The sequence below is a fragment of the Lithobates pipiens genome, unplaced genomic scaffold (assembly GCF_037356315.1).
Source record: "Lithobates pipiens isolate NorthernLeopardFrog02 unplaced genomic scaffold, aLitPip1_a1.2 Scaffold_30, whole genome shotgun sequence".
In the NCBI taxonomy this organism is placed as follows: Eukaryota; Metazoa; Chordata; class Amphibia; order Anura; family Ranidae; genus Lithobates; species Lithobates pipiens.
The window spans coordinates 90,585,328-90,607,185 of record NW_027507791.1 but is presented as its reverse complement, the minus strand read 5'-3'; the positions used below and the strand labels follow the sequence as shown (position 1 = coordinate 90,607,185).

General features: G+C 40.7%; 1 protein-coding gene across 3 annotated transcripts in view; it reads left to right on the top strand.

The window, feature by feature from the left end:
* Positions 1-21,858, top strand: part of RGS6 (regulator of G protein signaling 6) — a 796,961-nt gene that overhangs the window by 557,272 nt on the left and 217,831 nt on the right. For all 3 annotated transcript variants that reach the window (XM_077464598.1, XM_077464599.1, XM_077464600.1), the window contains one exon: positions 11,951-12,057. In XM_077464598.1, the coding sequence (XP_077320724.1) occupies positions 11,951-12,057 (107 nt within the window). The remainder of the gene's footprint in view (positions 1-11,950; positions 12,058-21,858) is intronic.

Sequence of the window (21,858 nt, the reverse complement as noted above, 5' to 3'; positions counted from 1 at the left end):
TTGAGGGAACCATGAATGCCAACATGTACTGTGACATACCGAAGCAGAGCATGATCCCCTCCCTTCAGAGACTGGGCCCCAGGACAGTATTCCAACATGATAATGACCCCAATCCCAACTCTAAGATGACCACTACCTTGCTAAAGAAGCAGAGGGTAAAGGTGATGGACTGGCCAAGCATGTCCCCAGACCTAAACCCTATTGAGCATGTGTGGGTGGAAGGTGGAGGAGTGCAAGGTCTCTAACATCTGCCAGCTCCATGATGACGTCATGGAGGAGTGGAAGAGGACTCCAGTGGCAATCTGTGAAGCTCTTGTGAACTCCATGCCCAAGAGGGTTAAGGCAGTGCTGGAAAATAATGGTGGCACACAAAATATTGACCCAATTTGGACATTTTCACTTAGGGGTGTACTCACTTTTGTTGCCTGTGGTTTAGACATTAATGGCTGTGTGTTGAGTTATTTTGAGGGGACAGCAAATTTACACTGTTATAAAAGCTGTACACTCACTATTTTACATTGTAGCAAAGTGTAATTTCTTCAGTGTTGTCACATGAAAAAGGTATAGTAAAATATTTACAAAAATGAGAGAGGTGTACTCACTTTTGTGAGATACTGTATATATATATTGTCCTTATGTTGTGATTTTCCAAAGTGACTTGTGCAAAAAAATAAAAAATAAATCACCTTTGTGAGATACTGTATATATATATATATATATATATATATATATATATATACAGTACAGACCAAAAGTTTGGACACACCTTTTCTCATTCAAAGAGTTTTCTTTATTTTCATGACTATGAAAATTGTAGATTCACACTGAAGGCATCAAAACTATGAATTAACACATGTGGAATTATATACTGAACAAAAAAGTGTGAAACTACTGAAAATATGTCTTATATTCTAGGTTCTTCAAAGTAGCCACCTTTTGCTTTGATTACTGCTCCGCATACTCTTGGCATTCTGTTGATGAGCTTCAAGAGGTAGTCACCTGAAATGGCTTTCCAACAGTCTTGAAGGAGTTCCCAGAGATGCTTAGCACTTATTGGCCCTTTTGCCTTCACTCTGCAGTCCAGCTCACCCCAAACCATCTCGAATGGGTTCAGGTACGGTGACTGTGGAGGCCAGGTCATCTGGCACAGCACCCCATCACTCTCCTTCTTGGTCAAGTAGCCCTTACGCAGCCTGGAGGTGTGTTTGGGGTCATTGTCCTGTTGAAAAATAAATGGTGGTCCAACTAAACGCAAACCAGATGGAATAGCATGCCACTGCAAGATGCTGTGGTAGCCATGCTGGTTCAGTATGCCTTCAATTTTGAATAAATCCCAAACAGTGTCATCAGCAAAGCACCCCCACACCATCACACCTCCTCCTCCATGCTTCACGGTGGGAACCAGGCATGTAGAGTCCATCCGTTCACTTCTTCTGCGTCGCACAAAGACACGGTGGTTGGAACCAAAGATCTCAAACTTGGACTCATCAGACCAAAGCACAGATTTCCACTGGTCTAATGTCCATTCCTTGTGTTCTTTAGCCCAAACAAGTCTCTTATGCTTGTTGCCTGTCCTCAGCAGTGGTTTCCTAGCAGCTATTTTACCATGAAGGCCTGATTCACACAGTCTCCTCTTAACAGTTGTTCTAGAAATGTGTCTGCTGATAGAACTCTGTGTGGCATTGACCTGTTCTCTAATCTGAGCTGCTGTTAACCTGCGATTTCTGAGGCTGGTGACTCGGATGAACTAATCGTCCGCGGCAGAGGTAACTCTTGGTCTTCCTTTCCTGGGACGATCCTCATGTGAGCCAGTTTCTTTGTAGTGCTTGATGGTTTTTGCCACTGCACTTGGGGACACTTTCAAAGTTTTCCCAATTGTTCGGACTGACTGACCTTCATTTCTTAAAGTAATGATGGCCACTCGTTTTTCTTTACCTAGCTGCTTTTTTCTTGCCATAATACAAATTCTAATGCAGGCCATACACGGTTGAATTTCGAACGAATTTTCTTTTCAAAATCAGAAAATTCTTTTTTTTGTGATCCGATGATGCCACCATTGATTTTCGAAATTCGGCCGACCAAGCCTTCAATTTCACCTCATGTTGCTACAGAAAAGAATTTTCTTGGCTGGGAATCTTCTTTTCTTTCCGTACATTTTCTTTTATCTCCGTACATTTTCTTTTATCTCCATACATTTTCTTTTCTTATTACGTTTCTCGCACGATTCTCCCATCATTGATTAGAAAATCGTTTGTTTTTCTAAAAATTTCCAACATGTCCGATTCCTCAAATTTTATTTCCGCACGAAAATCGGCTGTTGCTGCAGCCCACTAATGGTGCGAAATTCATACGAAAATTCTTAGATACGATTTTCAAAAGAAAATTCTTTCGAAATTCGAACCGTGCATGGCCGGCATAACAGTCTATTCAGTAGGACTATCACCTGTGCACTGTATCCACCTCCTGCACAACACAACTGATGGTCCCAACCCCATTTATAAGGCTTGAAATACTTATTAAACCTGACAGGGCACACCTGTGAAGTGGAAACCATTTCAGGTGACTACCTCTTGAAGCTCATCAACAGAATGCCAAGAGTGTGTGAAGCAGTAATCAAAGCAAAATGTGGCTACTTTGAAGACCCTAGAATATAAGACATGTTTTCAGTTGTTTCACACTTTTTTGTTAAGTATATAATTCCACATGTGTTAATTCATAGTTTTGATGCCTTTAGTGTGAATCTACAATTTTCATAGTCATGAAAATAAAGAAAACTCTTTGAATGAGAAGGTGTGTCAAAACTTTTGGTCTGTATTGTGTATATATATATATATATATATATATATATATATATACTCTACATTTAGTTTAGACTAGATATTCAGTGTAGACCCTATATTTAGTCAGTGCAGGCAGTTTAGTATATATAACAAAGTGTATTGAAGAGCCCTTCAGCACTGTATGGATTTTAAGAGGAACCTCGTGCCAAAATGAAAAAAAAAATGGTGTGGGGATCCTCCAGAATTCCATACCAGACCCTTATCTGGCAGGTAACCTGGCAGGTCAGGATAGGGGTGGCGAGCGAGTGCCCCCACCTGAACCATACCAGTCCCCTTGCCCTCAACATGAGGAGGGTGCTTTGGGGTCCCCCCAAAGCACCTTGTCCCTATGTTGATAGGGACAAGAGCCTCATCCCCACAACCCTTGCCTGTTGGTTGTGGGGGTCTGCGGGCAGGGGGCTTATCAGAATTTGGAATCCCCCTTTAACAAGGGGGTTGCCAGATCCCAATCCCCCCCATGTGAATGGGTATGGGGTAAAAAAGTGTCAAAAAGTAAAAACCACAAAAGACAGTTTTTGATAACTCCTTTATTAAAAAAAAAAAAAAAAAAATGCCCCCAGCAATGTCCATGCTTCTTCAATCACGGCACAGATGAACCCGAAAAATAGAAAAAAAAGCTCTGACTCGATGGGAGGCATCCCGCTGACTGCTGTCATATGCCGTCAGACCCCCCACAAACACCAGGCAAAGCTTGTGGGAATGAGGCCCTTTTCCCCATTAACATGAGGACAAGCACCCTCCCCATGTTGAAGGCATGTGGCCTTGTATGGTTCAGGAGGGGAAGGGCGCTCCCTCGCCCCCCCCATCTGCATGCTCGGATAAGGGCCTGGTATGGATTTTGGGGGGGACCCCCACGCCAATTTTTTTTTATTTTGATGTGGCGTTCCCCTTAAAATCCATACCAGAACCTTTGCTTGTCCTCCGCTCCCTTGGTGTCGGTCTCGGCCTCCCATAAACTCTCCCATCTATATCTACTGCATATGGTTTATAGAACGCCAGTTAAACTGCACAGCTGGGGTGTTAGGGAATCCCCCCTTTGCCCAAAATGTATGCGGGACCATGGTGATCTCCTGCATATGTTCTGGAGGTGCCCAAAACTAAAAAGGTATTGGGATGAGATCCTCGACACTATCTCTTCTGTATTCTCGGTTAGTATTCCGAGGTGTCCGTTGATCTGCCTGTTGGGAGCCCTAGACGAAGAATCGCTAACGCCATCGGCTCATACAGCCATTATTCGGTTATTATATGTAGCCAGGAAATTAATAGCATGATTGTGGATAACACACAGGGTTCCCACCAGGCAGCAATGGACAGACCAAGTGAACCAGATAGTGATCAGGGAAAAAATAACCTACCAACACAGAAATGCACCGCACAAATTTAATGCTATGTGGCAGGGGTGGCTCGAGGTTCCGGGGCTAGCCCCTCACCAACTTATACAGGACAGACTTTTACAGGGCTGAATGTGGGTCCAGGGTCATATGCACGGAGGCACATAGACAATAATAAAACTCATAATGGGGCTACTCCTATGTTTCTCTCTCTCCCAGCATGTATGAGGGGAAAGAGTAGGGACCAGCAGGACTAGGTAATTGGATGCTGGACGTTGTGCATAATACTGAACTTATATAGCTGTTACAAAATGCAATGTGGTCTCAGAGGGAACGCCATTTTTGTTTATGTTCTTGTTTTATTTCCCTTTTTTTTTTTTCTTCTCTCTGTTCTGTCTCTTTTTAGTTTTAATTGCACTTCCTATGTCTCAGTGGTTTACAAGCCGGATTTATTTTATACTTTGTACTACCAGTATTTTTATATCCGCAAAAATCAACACTGCTGTACGACTGCACTACCTGTCTATGTTTGGCTTGTACCATATATGTTTTGCAATAAAAACTTATTTGATTTAAAAAAAAAATCCATACCAGACACAAAGGGTTTGGTATGGATTTTGAGGGTAGGGGGCACGCTATTTTTTTAAAAATTTGGTGTGGAGATCCCCTTAATATCCATACTAGACCCAAAGGGCCTGGTATGGACTGCGGGTGGGAACCCACGCCATTTTTTTCCTTGATTTTCTATCTATATTACCCGGAGCCAGCAATACATTACAGCCGCGAGCAAGTTTACATTACATTTTTTCCTTTAGAAATTTCATTTTGCTGCGGCACTGTGAAACACATCAGACAGATGCGCTACTTTACAGGCAGACTAAGGGGAACCCCCTCCCCCCACAATATTTAAAAGAATATTTCTTTTTTATTATTTCACTTTAAGCATTCTTAAAATCACTGCTCCTGAAAAAACGGTTGTTTTTAAAACTTTCTTTTGCATTGATACATGTCCCCTGGGGCAGTACCCGGGTTCCCATATACTTTTTTTATGGCAATAATTTGCATATAAGACTTTAAAATTAGCACTTTTGATTTTTCATGTTCGTATTCTATAGACTTTAACGTGTTCGCATGTTTGCACAAATTTTCTGCCTGTTCGCATATTCTGGTGCAAACTGAACCAGAGGGTGTTTGGCTCATCCCTACTGGGTATATGTGAAGGATTATATCCACTTTAAATATAGTTCCTGTCTAGCCTGAACCAGTGGCAGCTGGTGTTCAACATTTTTTGGGGGCGCAAACGAACAAAAAAATTCTGAAAAACACTGAAACAAAAACATCAATTGCAGGCACTGTGCTCATCATATGCAGCCACTGTGCCCATAATATGCAGCCAACTGTGCCCATAATATGAACCCAACTGTGCCCATAATATGCAGCCTCTGTGCCCATCATTGGCAGCCTCTGTGCTCATCAAATGCAGCCAACTGTGCCCCATCATTTGCAGCCTCTGTGCCCATAATATGCAGCCAACTGTGCTCCATCAATTGCAGCCTTTGCGCCCATAATATGCAGCCACAGTGACCCCCCTCCCGCCCACTGTCTGCCTGGTACTTACCCCATAGTGGTGGTGAGTCAGGCAGCAGGTCAGGCGGCGAGCTGTGGGACGCGTAGCATTGCGATGGATGCAGGACTCCTTCATGCATGCCTTCTTCCCGTTCTGCACGGCGGCCAATGGGATCGCCTCTAAATATTAATTTGCTTTGCTAACACACCTGGGTGCACTGTGAGCGCAAGGGTTTGCGCTCGCAGTGTAACTTTTTTGAATCCTATTAGAGCCTATAGCTCTAACCAGGTGCTTCAAAAACAACCCCCCCTCAGCTGTAATTCAGGCGCCTTGTGCCCAAAAAGGGGCCTGATGCCCAAATGGGGGTGGCTACAGCAGCCCTGGATAGATTCACTAAACTATCCATAGTACACAGAGGAGGTGGCTGGAGAGAGGGGGCGGCGCCCGAGCGCCCATAATGGACACCGCCACTGGCCTGAACTCAATTTAACAGCTCTACACACTTTGAGTGGTATGTATCACAGACTCATGAATAAAATGAAAATGATGAGAGATGAGTTTCATGCACCACTATGACCTTTGTGTAGTTTACAATTATGCTTTTTAACAGATAACTAATACAAGGAAAATTCCTTATTTCACACTTTCGCATTATTGCTTAGATTCATTTATAAATGATTTCATTGTTCTGTCTTGTTCTCCAGCTCCCCTTGTTTTTTTTATTTTTTTATATTTACCAAATGTTCTTTGATGTCCACTGCACTTGTATGTGATTTTTCAGTTATTGATTTGACACTATGAGGTTATTTACTAAAGGAAAATCCACTTTTCACTAAAAGTGCACTTAGAAGTAAACTCGTTGTAGATCAGAGGGGGGCATGCAAAGAAAATAAAAAACAGCATTTTAGCTTGCACATGATTGGATGATAAAATCAGCAAAGCTTCCACTCATTTCAGATCTACCCCTTAGATTTAGAGCGACTGAACTTCCAAGTGCACTTGCAGTGCAAAGTGTATTTGCCTTTCGTAAATAACCGCCTATCCCTAAGAGAACTGTGTATTCTCAAAACCTGTCACAGTATGATATATTCATACTAACTAGCTAGCTAACAAGGTATTACCTATATTTTTACTTTCCTGTGTTACATATTGTCTTGTATTTCCATAAAACTGTGTGCTGTGGCTCTAATGAGATTTTTTTTTGTTTACTGGGTTTGAAAGCATAGAGTATCTGACATCTGCTTTCTGACACCTCTAATGCCCCGTACACACGGTTGGACTTTCCGATGGAAAATGTGCGACCGGATCATTTTGTTGGAAAATTTGATCGTGTGTGGGCTCCATCTGACTTTTTCCGTCTAAATTTCCGCCACACAAAGTTTGAGAGCAGGATCTAAAATTTTCCAACAACAAAAGCCGATTGTTTAAATTCCAATTGTGTGTTGACAATTCCGACGGACAATGTGCCACAGATGCTCAGAATAAATTACGTGACGAAAGCTATTGGCTACTGGCCTGTTTATAGATCCGTCGTACGTGTTTTACATCATCGCGTTCAGAACGATCGGATTTTCCGACAACTTTCTGCGACCATGTGTATGCTAGACAAGTTTGGGTCAAAATCCATCAGAAAAAATCTGAAGGATTTTGTTATCAGAAAGTCCGACCGTGTGTACAGGGCATAACAATATGTGATAGCTGAGATAGCTTGCATAGTGACGAACGTTATATGTTAAATGAAGTAAAGGATCTTCAATGCTATCGGAGTGACAAATGCTAGAAGTTAACATTAAGGATAGAAGCACACAAGATCCAACATATGAATGCAGTAAACTTACATGAGCTGTGTTCTTAAAAGAATCTTCAGTAAAAGTAAACCCTTGAACTGATATGCATTCAGTTAACTTAAAATGGAATTCCAGGCTTAACCCTAACTAAAAACTACCCCCTGCCCTTTCCCAACGCCTATGCTTAAAGTGGACCTTCAGTCATTTTTTCATCTTTCCATCTATTAAATCTTCTGCCCTTGTTGTTTAAACTTTGGATAGTAAAACATATTTTTTCTGCCAGTAAATACCTTATACTGCCCACTTCCTCTTTCTTGCCTGGTCGTTAGCCTAGGCTTGTGACATCATGCACATCTCTCTTTCACTCTGGTGAAAGTTTGCCAGGAAGGGAGGGGGGTGAGTCGTAAGAGGGCCAATGAGAGCTGCAGAGCTGAAGGTGTTCCTCTGTGTGTCTGTGTAAATCCAGGTTCTGAACAGGCTGCAGCTTCAGCTGCCCACAGTTAAAATGGATGCAGCCATACTTAGTGGAGGGAGATTTCTGCAGCATATTTGGCAAGTACAGAATCACAGTATATATAAAATAATATACAAAGTGGTTGGAGGGAAGCTTCAGAATGGCAAAGATGTTTTTATTACTGAGCAGACTGCAATTCCTCTTTATTAACCTGTGTATGAAAGGTCAAATATATGGACAGGGGACAGCATCAAAATCTACAGGAAGTATGGCACCAACATCCCTTTATAAATAGAGAGAAAGTTTTGGAGATATAGGACTTTATGGGTGCCTTTTAACACAGAAATTAATCGAAAGTGTATGTAAAAATATATACAAAATTTAAAAAGTAATTCAATGAATTAATACTTTTTCACGTTTTATTGATATTTATCTCAGTGTTTACATGTAGACCAAGCTGGAGCTGGCCTGAAAAAGGGACAGTGACAGGGTATGGGACAAACTAAAAGGACAAAGTGTTATAGTATGTCTCACCCCCTTTATTATCACCTTTTGCTGGGCAGCTTGGTCTACTTGCTAATACTGTATGGAGAAATAAGCAAAAGAAATTATCTTAAAAAAGGGTAATTACGTAAGTAATAACCACATAGAGTTATAAGAATGCAATATTCATCACAATGGTTATCCTTTCGTTTCATAAGCTGTCAAAGTGGTATTCCAGGCTTAAAGCATTTGCACAGGCATTTTTTTAAATTAAAATAATAAATGTTACACTGACCTGCTCTGTGCATTGAGCAGCCCTGAACCTCCTCTTCTGGGTCCCCTACTAGTGATATTGGCGCCTTCTCTTTTGTGTCTGCCCTCATAGCAAGCGCTTTCTATGGGTCACACATGCAGCCTCGATCCCAAGCCAGTCTGTGTGTGTCCATTGCCAAACACAGCACGGCTCAACACCAACCCCCCACTCTCTGCTAACAAGGGCTCCCGCTGCACTTAGCCAAGCTAGGTGCAGCCAGAATGCTCTTTCCTCTACCCTGCAGCGCCACTAGCAGACACGGGAAATCACGTGACCAGACTGGAGCGGGCTGAAAATGCATGTACAAATCTTTTGTACACAGAGAGAACATTTTGGAGATATGGGACTTTATGGGGGCATTTCAGCACAGAAATAATTTGAAAGTGTATGTAAAAATATATACAAAATGTATTAAAAAATGAACAATATCATAAATCCAATGCATGCAATACAGTCATAGCCATGGATGTGCCCAAACATCCTATTATTGACAATGATTTACTGTAGGATAACCATTGTGATGAATGTTGCATTCTTATAACTCTATGTGGTTATTACTTATAATTATAATATTCAGTATAATAATTCCATTTTTTGAGATAACTTATTTTGTTTATTTCTCCGTATTAACAAGTAGACCAAGCTGCCCAGCAAAAGGTGATAATAAAGGGGGTGAGACATACTATAACACTTTGTCCTTTTAGTTTGTCCCAAACCCTGCCACTGTCACTTTTTAAGGCTAACTCCAGTTTGGTCTGCATGTAAACACTGAGATAAATATCAATAAAACGTGAAAAAGTATTAATTCATTAAATTACTTTTGTTACATGTATGACCTGTATACAGATACAATATACAGTATTTTGTGACATTGTCCAATAAACCTACACTTTCTGTTAAAAAATCAAGATATATTACAGTACAAAATATATTATGAGCTAGGGCTGCAACTAATGTTTTTTTTCATAATCGATTAGTTGGCTGATTATTGTTTCGATTAATCGATTAATCGGTTAATAACCTTTTAAAAAAAAAAAAGTAATTTTGCTGCGATTTGCATTTTTACATATTTTTTTGGCCACTTTGTTGTTGGGCAGATTAAAAAACACAAATTGTGTTATTAAATGCTTTTCTGCAGCTTCTCCATTGAAGTATATTGAACTGAAAAACCAAAATAGCACCATCTTGCGTTAAAAAAAAAAAAAGTCCTTGTCTTTTCCAAATACGCAGCAGCTGAAAAAATCATGGATGTGAACATGTCCCATAGGAAACCATGTAAATGAACTGTGTTTCTGCAAAAAGCACCAAAAAACACAGAGGTGTGACCCAGGCCTAACATAATAGAGTTAAAAAAAAAAAAAATTGTACAAAAAGAGCAAATAATCGCAACTGTAATGCCGCGTACACACGATCGAAATTCCGGCCAGAAAAAGACCGATGAGATCTTTACATCGGAAAATGCAACCGTGTGTATACTCCATCTGAATTTAGCTGTCCAAATTTCCGCCAGCCGAAGATTGATAGCATGTTCTCAATTTTCCCAACGGAAAAACTTTCTATCGGTAATTCCAATCGTGTGTATGCAACTCTGACACGCCAAAAATCATGCATGCTCAGATTCAACTACAAGACAGAAGCTATTGGCTACTGACTTTTGAACTTCCTTTTTCTAGTCACGTCCTATGTGTTGTACGTCACCGCATTATAAATGATCGGAATTTGATGTGACCGTGTGAAGGCAAGACAGCTTGAGCCGAATTCCATCGGGAAAACCATCAGAAATTTTTCCTAAGAGAATTCCGATCGTGTGTACGCAGCATAAGGGGTTCATTTTTTACTATGGTACAGTGAAAGTAATATTTACAGTAGCAATTTGCTCTTTTTGTACTATAAAGGTCCCATACATCCCAAATCCAAAAAATTACCAGCATAACAAAAATAAAAATCCAAAGTGCAGGTACATAACCAATGATAGGCTAGTCAGAGGGCAATGTAAAGCATCAAAGTTCTAAGCTTGGGATAACCTAACCTTTAAACTTCTCTACAACCTTATCTCTGACCTGTCTGGTGTGTTCCTTTGCCTGTGTGATGCTCTTTGTTCACTAAGGTTCTCTAACAAACTTCTGAGGGCTTCACAGAACTGCTGTATTTATACTGAGATTAAATTACACACAGGTGGACTCTATTTACTAATTGGGTGACTTCTGAAGGCAATTGGTTCCACTAGATTTTAGTTAGCGTTATCAGAGTAAAGGGGGCTGAATACAAATGCATGCCGCATTTTTAAGATATTTATTTGTAAAAAAAATTTGGAGAAACAATTTATTTTCCTTCCACTTCACAATTATGTGCCACTTTGTGTTGGTCTATCACATAAAATTCCAATAAAATACATTTACGTTTTTGGTTGTAAAATGAGAAAATGTGGAAAATTTCAAGGGGTATGAATACTATTTCAAGGCACTGTAGGTGAGACTATGTATTCCTCAATGTGTGGTAAATGCACCTCCTGATGGAAGAAGAGTGATTACAAGTGTTAGGCCGCGTACACATGCGGGGACTGTTCGCCCAACTTTGTCCGTCAAACAGTTTCGGCAAATAGTCCGCTCAAAATTAGCATGGACGGACATGGCCACACACGACGAACCAACAGTTTGCTGAAACCGTGCGCGATGACGTGAACGGCACGTACGACGGGACGAAAAATACGACGTCCTATACACTGCATTATAACTTTCGGCGTGTAAATCCTTTCTGAGCATGCGCGGAACTTAGTTTGACGAACAAGCCTACACACGAGGGGACTGTTCGCTGAAACAAAGTTTCAGCGGACAGTTTTTCGGAATTTCCGAAAAACCTTGTTCAGCGGACTGTTCGCTGAAACTGTCCGCTGAAAGCCCACACACGAGCGGACTGTTTGCCGAAACACTGTTCAGCGGACAAAGTTGGGCGAACAGTCCCCGCGTGTGTACGCGGCCTTAGTTTCACAGTGCATCAATAGGATACAGTGTCTACTTTACTAGTTTGTTAACAGCCATACTCTGGTACTAAAGGTGATAGCACATCCCTAAGTTACATAGTTCTAACCTTTCTTCATCACAGATTGCAATGCCTTGCTTTATTTGTTTTCAAAGTGAATGCCTTCAACTAATTATACTATACTGTCTTTTTTCAGTGGAAGCAATACATTTAGGAAGCCTTATAGCAGCCCAAGGTTACATCTTTCCCATATCAGATCATGTCCTCACACTGAAGGATGATGGAACCTTCTATCGTTTTCAAGTAAGTGAATCAAACAATAATTTGCAATAGAAAAATGCTTCTTAACACTGAGAAAAGCTAAATGTTTTTCTGCTGTAACACATAATGGATAAAACTATTAGTGATAATTGCTTATTATCTCAAGAGATCATTATGGATCTTTAAAATTCTATATTTTCAGGTATATTTGTACCCACAAATTATAAAAATATTTGATAAAAGGATGAAAAATAAATCAAAGTAATAATTATAAGAAGTGCACTCAAAATGTCTTTAATAATCACACATGGAAATGCTTTTTACTGTAGCCACTGTAGGTATAGTTGAAAGATCTGTCCATCACAACAGGGAATGTATAGAGGCTCCTACTTTTTTTGCTATATGCACCAGTTTTCCACAATAAATTTTACTGTAATGCCCCGTACACGGTTGGATTTTCCAACGGAAAATGTTCAATGGGAGCTTTTTTCAGAAATTCTGTGTAGGCTCCATCGGAACATTTTCCATCAGTTCTCAAATTTTCCAACAACAAAATCCATTGACGGAAATTCCGATCATGTCTACACAATTCCAACGCACAAAGTTCCACGCATGCTCGGAATCAAGCAAAAGAGCCGCACTGACTATTGAATTTCATTTTCCTCAGCTTGTCGTATGTGTTGTACGTCACCGCTTTCTTGGCGTGCACAATTTTCAACCAACTTTGTGTGACCATGTGTATGCAAGACAAGTTTGAGACAATATCCGTCTGAAAAAATCCATGGATTTTGTTGTCGGAATGTCCGATCAATGTCCGATCTTGTGTACGGGGCATAATGCTTTGAATAGTCAAAATAGTCAGTGCAATTTCATCACTCCAAACACCACCAGAATAAATGACAGATTTTTAGGCAGTCAGCAAGGGAAAACAGTGCTGGCCTTTCTGATTAGTAAGCAGAACATTACAGAATAACTAGATGTTTTGTAATGTAGATACCCTGAATTAAATGTAATATAAAAGTTCATCTTATAATCTTGTTAGGATTAAAAAAGATCTCTCAGCTAGTACAACTTTTTGCTCAATGTGTGCCCAGATGATTTGGCTGTGTGGTGTTTGGGCTTTGCCTATTTGGATTGTGGCATTTGTAAAGCGACGGAAGGTCCCCTAAACTGCAGTGGGTAGTGGCAAGGCTTTCTACTATTACAGGAATTCACTCCTTTTTTGTTTTAATTTTTTTATTTTTTTGTCAGTAAAAGATTCCAGGAGAGATGCTGTGGGATAACCGAGAATGTGAGGATACACAAAGAGTAGGAAATACACAGATGTGATAACTGGAGATTAGGAGCATTGTGCTAGGAGATGTAAGCTTGTGATGCAGGGCTTCTGTATCATACTCATGCAAGGGACTCTTGTACCTTCTGTGCTGTAAGCTTACGGGAAGTTGTTGGAAGAAGTGCTCTCCAGAAATGTGCAGATATAGTGAAGAGATGAGGTAGGTGAGGAAATGCACCTCGAGCCAAGACATAATAGTTTAATTCTTCCTTTATTGGACTGTTGAAAAAAATTCTAGCTCATAACCAGTGGCATGTAGTTGCCATCATCCCTTCTAATGAGTGCAAATTTTGAAAAGATCTCTGTTTGGTGGGATTGTAAAGGCAACAATACAAAAAAGAAAAAAAATATAAAATATATAAATTTATTAACATTGTTATGTATATTTTGACTATGTTAATACATTTATATATTTTATATTTTTTTCTTTTTTGTATTGTTGCCTTTACAATCCCACCAAACAGAGGTCTTTTCGAATTTGCATCTTATAGGACTGTTAGGGGAACTTAGCTAAATGTCCATGCACTTCAAGAACTATGAGATAGTGAGCTTCCACAGGACAAACTGTGAAACCTTCATCGAGTGTTATTGTGTGTATATATAGAGTTGTATTATCCGGCTCAAAGTAAGGTGTTACATCCAGATTATAAGATATACAAAGACAAAAGAGAAATCAGTATGGACTTTTAAGATGACCATTAACCATATATGTATAAAATCATAATTTTTATTTGATGATGCTCCAAGCCTGAAATAGACAGACATACTGAGGGTGACCTTCTTAGTCTCCTATCTTGAATCCCATTCTGTGTGTCAAGTAAATTAAGCGTTTGCTCTTTTGGGTGGCTGTTGTGCTTTGGGGGTCCGTGTACTTGGCCCGCTTCCTTGGGGGCACCCTTTCATGTTTGGGATATTTTGACCCATCCTCCTCCCCCATCTCGTCCACCTGTTTTCAGGGGGATTCCCTAAGTGTACAATACCATTTCACATTTATTTGTTCTCTGCTCTCCTGAAGCTCCTCTTTGCTAAAGGCATGGAGATGCAATCTCACATTCATCAATAACCCACTGGTGCCTCGGAAGATATCACAAGGAATCAGAAATGGATTTATTATATTTATGTTATGTTATGCTAGGAAAAGCTATTGAGCTTTATGGGATGTTTTGAGGTTATATGCAGGGTACTATATATGTGTTTATGGGGATGTACTGTACAATTTTTGTTGTACTGCACCTTGAGGTACATTTTAGCATTGGCACAGTAAATTATTGTTTTTATACAATTTGCGTGAGTTCCTATAAAGTCCTATTCTTTGTTTCTTGCTTCTTTTATCAAATAATTGTGCTAAAAAGGGATGCGGTACACAGTACATACATTCACACAATTATTTAGATTTTTTTAAACCAATGGCCGTAAAACAACATTACTACATCTTTGTTAAGAACATACAAAGGACCCATACAGTATAAGCAATTAGATTTCATTTTTACCAACTACATGTAAATATTGCATGACTGGTATACATAATCAAACAACTTCCTCATTCTCAATTAAGAAGTATAATATAGGTAGTTCGACTTGATGTATTTTTTGGAAAGTTGTTCCTTTTTTTCAGGAATGTACAGATATATGCGTAAGTACAGGGTAAAAAAGTAGGATCTGCAGTGGAGGTAGAGAGTGAGGTAAATGACCTCCAATCTATTAATGCAATCTATTAATACACACCACAAGTATTTTACAAAGGGTATTATTGATGGATCTGGAGCAGCCTCAAGTGAAATTCTGAAACCATTCAGTCTGTGCATCAGCTGAAGGAGAATACGTCTCATTCCCTTTCAGCTGACTTGCAGCCCGGATGGTTTCACAATTATACTTAAGGCACTCAGGGAAAAAAAATTCCGTGGCTGTTCCAGGTCCACCAATAATACCCTTTGTAAAATGCTATTGAAGGATGGCCCTCTAAGAAATTTTAGGTACTTTACCTTGTTCTCTGCCATCACTGCGGGCCCTAGGGTGGTGATAGTGAAAACCTTTTTACCCTGTACTTACAAGCATATCTGTACACTCTGAGAAATGCACAGAACTGCCTATCGTATACCGCTTAAAAAGAGGATTGTGGAGTTCTGTGGTTATACATACCATTTATGCAATATGTACTTAGCGACAATCAAATTGCATTTACATGTTCTTTGTACAGTATGTTTTTAACAATGATGTATTAATGTTGTTTTTATGACAAATGTTTAAAATAAAAATTATGATTTTATACAATTATTGATTGATACCGTAAAAGTCCAAACTAGTTCCTCCTTGTCCTTGTGACAAACCAATCAGCTTCCAGTTTTGTTTTTGTTTTGTTTTTGTCAAAGCTTAAAGGCGTTGTAAAGGCAGAAGGTTTATATCTTAATGCATTCTATGTATTAAGATAAAAAAACCTTCTGTGTGTAGCAACCTCCCCAGCAGACCCCCCCCCCCCCCTTCCCAATATTACCTACCTGAGCTCCTTCTCTCTCCAGCAATGTCCATGATCCCCTCAGCCATCCGGTACACTCCTCCTGATTGGCTGAGACAGAGCAGCGGCACTATTGGCTCCCACGGCTGTTAATCAAGGTCAGTCAGCCAATCAGGAGAGAGAGGGGGCAGGGCCAGGTCGGAGCTCCGTGTCTGAATGGATACATGGAGCTCTGACTCAGCTTGGGTGACCCTTGTAGCAAACTGCTGGCTGATGATTACCCAAATGAAGGAGGGACCAGGAGCAACAAAGAGGGAACTGAGAAGAGGAGGATGTGGCTGCTCGGCTGCTTTGTGCAAAAACCAGCTGCACAGAGGAGGTAAGTATAACATGTTTGTTAATTATTTTTTTAAACAAGCCTTTACAATCTCTTTAATTGAACAAGCTGAAGTTAGAAGCCGATTGGCTACCATGCACAGCTGCACCAGATTTTCACTTTCCAGTTTTAGTAAATCAACCTCACTGTTGTGTACTATAATTCCATAAGATATACTACACAGCAAAGTGTTTTTAAAGCCCCAATTCAGGGAAAATATTTTTTTCCCACCCCTCCCTCCTACCCACCTCTATCCAATCCTACTAAAGGAACATCTCTCCAATGGGATGCATACAGCACAAAAGACAGGGGTTGTAACCATTTTCTAATTAATATACAACTTAGAAAAAAGTTTTGACTTTAGATATACTTTAAAGGATATTTCAGTTTAATTAATATCATAATATCTATATTGTGAGAATCCAAGGGCATTACTTGTCCTGAGCATACAGGGCACATACCTCCAATTCTCACCTGTGTTAGAACATAATAAATAGGCCTTTTAAATACACATCTCTCCAGTCTCCACCCCCTCTGCCAATAGTGTACCATGGGCTGTATGTACATATAGGATTGTTTGAGGATTTGCATCGTTTAATTTACAGAACATGCCCACAACTTTGAAGATGTTGTTTTTTTATTGTGAAGTAAACAACAAATAGGACAAAATAACAGAAAAAGTCAATGTGCATAACTATTCACCTCCCTAAAGTCAATACTTTTTAGAGACACCTTTTGCGACTATCACAGCTCAAAGTCGCTGTGGATAAGTATGAGCTTGCACATCTTACCACTGGGATTTTTGCCTATTCCTAGTTGCAAAACTGCTCCAGCTCCTTCAAGTTGGATGGTTTGCGCTTGTGAACAGCAATCTTTAAATCTGACCACAGATTTTCTATTGGATTGAGGTCTGGGCTTTGACTAGGCCATTCCAACACATTTACATGTTCCCCTTAAACCACTCAAGTGTTGTTTGATTGTTCATTGCCCTGCTGGAAGGTGAATCTCCGTCCTAGCCTCAAATCACACACGGAGTGGTACAGGTTTTGCTCAAGAATATCCCTGTATTTAGCACCATCCATCTTTCCCTCAACTCTGACCAGTTTCCCAGTTCCGAGTGCTGAAATACATCCCCACAGTATGATGCTGCCACCACCATGTTTCACTGTGGGGGCGGTGTTCTTTGGATGATGTGATGTGTTGGGTTTGCACCAGACATAGCTTTTTCTTTGATGGCCAAAAAGTTCAATTTTAGTCTCATCAGACCAGAGCACCTTCCTCCATACATTTTGGAAGTCTCCCACATGCCTTTTCGCAAAGTCAAAACGTGCCATTTTGTTTTTTTGCTGAAAGTAATGGCTTTCTTCTAGCCACTCTGCCATAAAGCCCAACTCTATGGAGCGTACAGCTTATTGTCGTCCTATGCACAGATACTCCAGTCTCTGCTGTGGAACGCTGCAGCTCCTCCAGTGTTACCTTAGGTCTCTGTGCTGCCTCTCTGATTATTGCCCCCCTTGCCCAGTCCCTGAGTTTTGGTGTGTGGCCATCTCTTGGCTGGTTTGCTGTTGTGCCATGTTCTTTCCATTTGGTTATGATAGATTTGATGATGCTCCTAGGGATCATCAAAGATTTGATTTTTTTTTATAACCTGTGACTTGTACTACTCAACAACAGAGTTCATGCACAAGAGTTCCTTGGTCTTTATAGCAGTGTTTGGTTAGTGGTGCCTCTTGCTTAGGTGTTGCAACCTCTGGAGTCTTTAAAAAATGTGCGTATATGTAATGACAGATCACGTGACACTTAGATTGCACACAGGTGGACATCATTTCACTAGTTATGTGACTTCTGAAGGTAATTGGTTGCACGGAGCTTTGTATGGGCTTCATAACAAAAAGGGGGGAATACATACGCACATGCCAACTATCATTTTTTTATTCATGAAAAATAGTTTTATATATATATCTTTCTAATTTTACTTCACCAAATTAGAATATTATGTTCTGATCCATCACATATAATTCAGATTTAAAAAAAAACATTGAACTAAATGGCTGCAATGTAACAAAATAAGTAGAAAGCCAAGGGGGGTGAATAATTTTGCAAGACACTGTATCATTAAGTAATTGGCCACTGACAATAAAAGCTGCAGGGACATCCCCTATATAGCACCTCACACTCCCAGCAAGACTAATTTTTTTAGCTAACATTTTAGATAAGGGATGTCTTCTCTCTACTGATAGGAGCTTGAAGACAGATGTAGTTTGGCTTCCCTGCACGGCTGACACTTTTAGGCGACTTTTAGGCGACCACCGTTCAGAGAGAGCAGAGTACAATTCCGTAGGTGTCACGAAGTGAGCAGCTGTCCGGTTGGAAACTGCTGCCCCTGCTGACCAGCTTTAGTGTGGGCAGTGCTAATAAATAGCATTGTCCCCCTCCAGCTGGCAAGCATTTTGAGAGTGGTCAGGTCAGGGATGTCACTAGTTAGGGATAGATTGTCTAGCGTAGGGACGGGTTCCTGTGGAGGAGGGACAGAATAGGGACCTTCGCTGTATCTCGGGCAACAACCATCCCTTTCTCCATTGCTCAGTTGCAGGACTGTCTCCTTTGTCAGATGCTGTCAGGGGTCATCATTGTATATGGATAGCCTCTGTAAGGTTCATTGTACGTGGGCTCCAGTAACAAAGCAGTATTTTCTTCTTTAAATTTTTCAGTAAAATATCTCATATCGTTTTTTAGAAAGTTTTTTTGGCATTCACCAAAAAACGCTACTAAAATACCACATGATTTATTTTATGAAGTCATGCAGTATTTTAGTAGTGAAAACATGCAATAAATTAACACCTAGCAGTAGCCAGCATGTTTATTATCAGTAGTAAATATTGCGTTGTCAAGGAGCGGGCAGCCACCAGCGTCCTTAACAGCCAGTAACTGTCAAAGTAATTTTTAGCAGGGGTTCCCTGAGATTGGAACATTATTTCAAAGGTTCCTCTGTGTTGAAAAGGTTGAGAAAGGCTGCTCTAGATGTTGAGCAGTACCAATAGTTGCTGGACCAGTTGGCCATACCCTTCCAGGAATACCCAGTTCCCCAAAAAACACCTCCTGCATCAGCTGTTGTAAAAACACCTGTTAGTCTTTTCAATTGGTCCTGAAGATTATGGATGCACCGAGGACATAGGCCATCCCATACCTAAGGGGAATACACCTCCCATTTGAGAGAGATAAGGACACCTGCCATCTGCCAAGAGTTCAAATACCCAATCTGCAACATGCTGCAAAGTGAGATAATCAAGGAGAGCCACAGCCTGTGGGCCACCCCTGTTTTTTTCCCGCTTCTGTGTGGACTATTGCAAGCTCAATACCTGTACCCACGAGATGTCTCCCCACTGCCCAGTGCAGTGGAGTCGCTGATAGCACTAGGCCAGGCCTGTTACTTTCCCATCTTGGACTTGGCTAGCGGGTACTGGCAGGTCCCAGTCTGGAAAAAGGACTGGGAGAAAGCAGCCTTCATCACCCCACTAGGACTGTACAGGTTAAATCACATGCCTATTGGGCTGAGTAATGCCCCCAGCACTTTATAAAAACTTCTTGGTTTTGAACAGTACGGCAGAATTGTTGTGCTTCTATCCACTTTCTTTCAGTGGTGGCATCAGGAGTAGATATATAGGCTTGTTCTGCCCTATCCACTACAGTACTGGCATATTTCTTGAATGCATAACCCTCTGATGTATGCTTTTAGGGCATCCCATATTACAATAGTAGAGGTCGAGTTTCTGTTCTCAATTAGCAAGCCTTTGATTGGTGATCATATGCGATCTAACAGGGTTAAAAGAAAGTTAGGTCAGAACCCAGAGCTAGGTCTATGTGTGATAGGGTAGAGTGGGTTAGAGAGTAACATGAGAACTGCGCCCTAAGAGGGTACCTACAGCACCAGAGGTCAATTAGCCCTATTTCCAAAATATAGTCATGGGAGACCTAGTGCCTTGTGGGCAAAATTTCTTAGATAAATCCAGTGATGTATCTAACATGTTAAAATCTCCCATGACAATCTCAAGGATTTGAGGATGGGCAGCAATAAAGTCAGATAGTTCAAGACTGGTGTAAAAAGGTGGCGGTATATATACATTCCCAATAATACACAATCGAGAGTCCCAATATCCATCAAAAATATGAATCTGTCTTGAGAGTCAACTTGTGTAAGGAGTACTTTTAACGGAGCAATTCTTGATATTAGGATATTTACTCCTCTGGAGTATTGTGTTGGCATAGAATGATATTGTATAGGGTATTTTGAGCAATTCAATAGCTGTATTAAATCCCTGGTCAGGTGTGTCTCCTCTAGGCAAATAACAGTAGGCTCATGTTGGTTAATAAAGGTGAAAACTGAGGTCCTCTTCTCGCCTTCGTGCAAGCCTCGCACATTCCAGGAGAGGATATTGTTAGCGTGTGAACTCATATTTAGTGCAATTGCTTATATAGCGTCTCCAAGGAATGTCTCCACTAGCAAGTATTGTGATATCCCGTCGTGCTAGGAAGACAAAACTCTGAGAGAGTGGAAACTGTAGAGAAAAGTCCACGAACCTCCTTCCCAATAGTATTCATAAAGAGTGGCATTTAGTATACAGTACCGTAATGACATCTGGAGGCTATATTCACAAGGTAATTTATAGGTTCTTGTGTCATGATAAAGACATATCAATGAGCTGCTGCGTGTAATTGTCTTTCATTACAATTCAACCAATTGCTTGCTGTTACAGGATGCTGTGGACAGTGCCATCTGCCACCACTCATAGTTTAGCAGGGTACAGCATTGAGTATATCACCGGGATAAGGCGTAGCTGTTTTTTAACTTCTGTGAATGTTGCTCTCTGCTTTTGAATTGCGGTCGAGATATCTGGATACATTGCGATCTTGGCTCCCTGAATCTCCATGTTAGGCGTCTGCCTGGGCAGTCATAGAATTATATCCCTGTATTTGTAGTGCAGTAATTTCAGTAAAAATGGCCTGCCAGTGCCCTCTGGTGGTGGAGCTCAGGTGGATTTATAAAAACTTTGAGACGGTGCTAATTTACTTAGATGACAGCCTCATTTTCTCTACGACTTTTAAAGACCACAGAACACTTAGACTGGGTGCTTACTCATCTATCATAGTATAGGCTAAAGCTGAAGCCCATTAAATGCCACCTAATGTGACAAAGGATCCAATACTTGGGGTATGCCATGGAAGACAGGGAGTCTCTTCAGATCCTGCAAAAGTTAAATTCGCCCAAGAGTGGCAGACCTTGAAGACTCTCACAGAGTTACGTTCCTTTTTAGGACTCGTGGGGTATTACAGATGGTTCATCCCCAAGTTTGCCCAGCACCTCTCACCCAGCTGCTAAGCAGACAACCTCCCCGGCAAAAGAGAAGACCTTCACCCCCTGGACCTTAGCAGCAAGCATTTGATGCCCTAAACATAGTCTGACATCGGCTTCTCTTTTGGCTTAAGTACTCCTAGGTATATAGAGATGGAAGCCTGCAAGGCCTAGGTGCTGTACTCGCTCAAGAGCAAGACGGGCGTTACCCAGTTGGTCCACTACAATTATAAAAAAACATTAGAACCCCGGGCGACTTGTAAAGACTCAAGGTTTTTTTACCTTCATGCATTTTATGCATAAAGGTAAAAAACCTTCTGTGTGCAACAGCC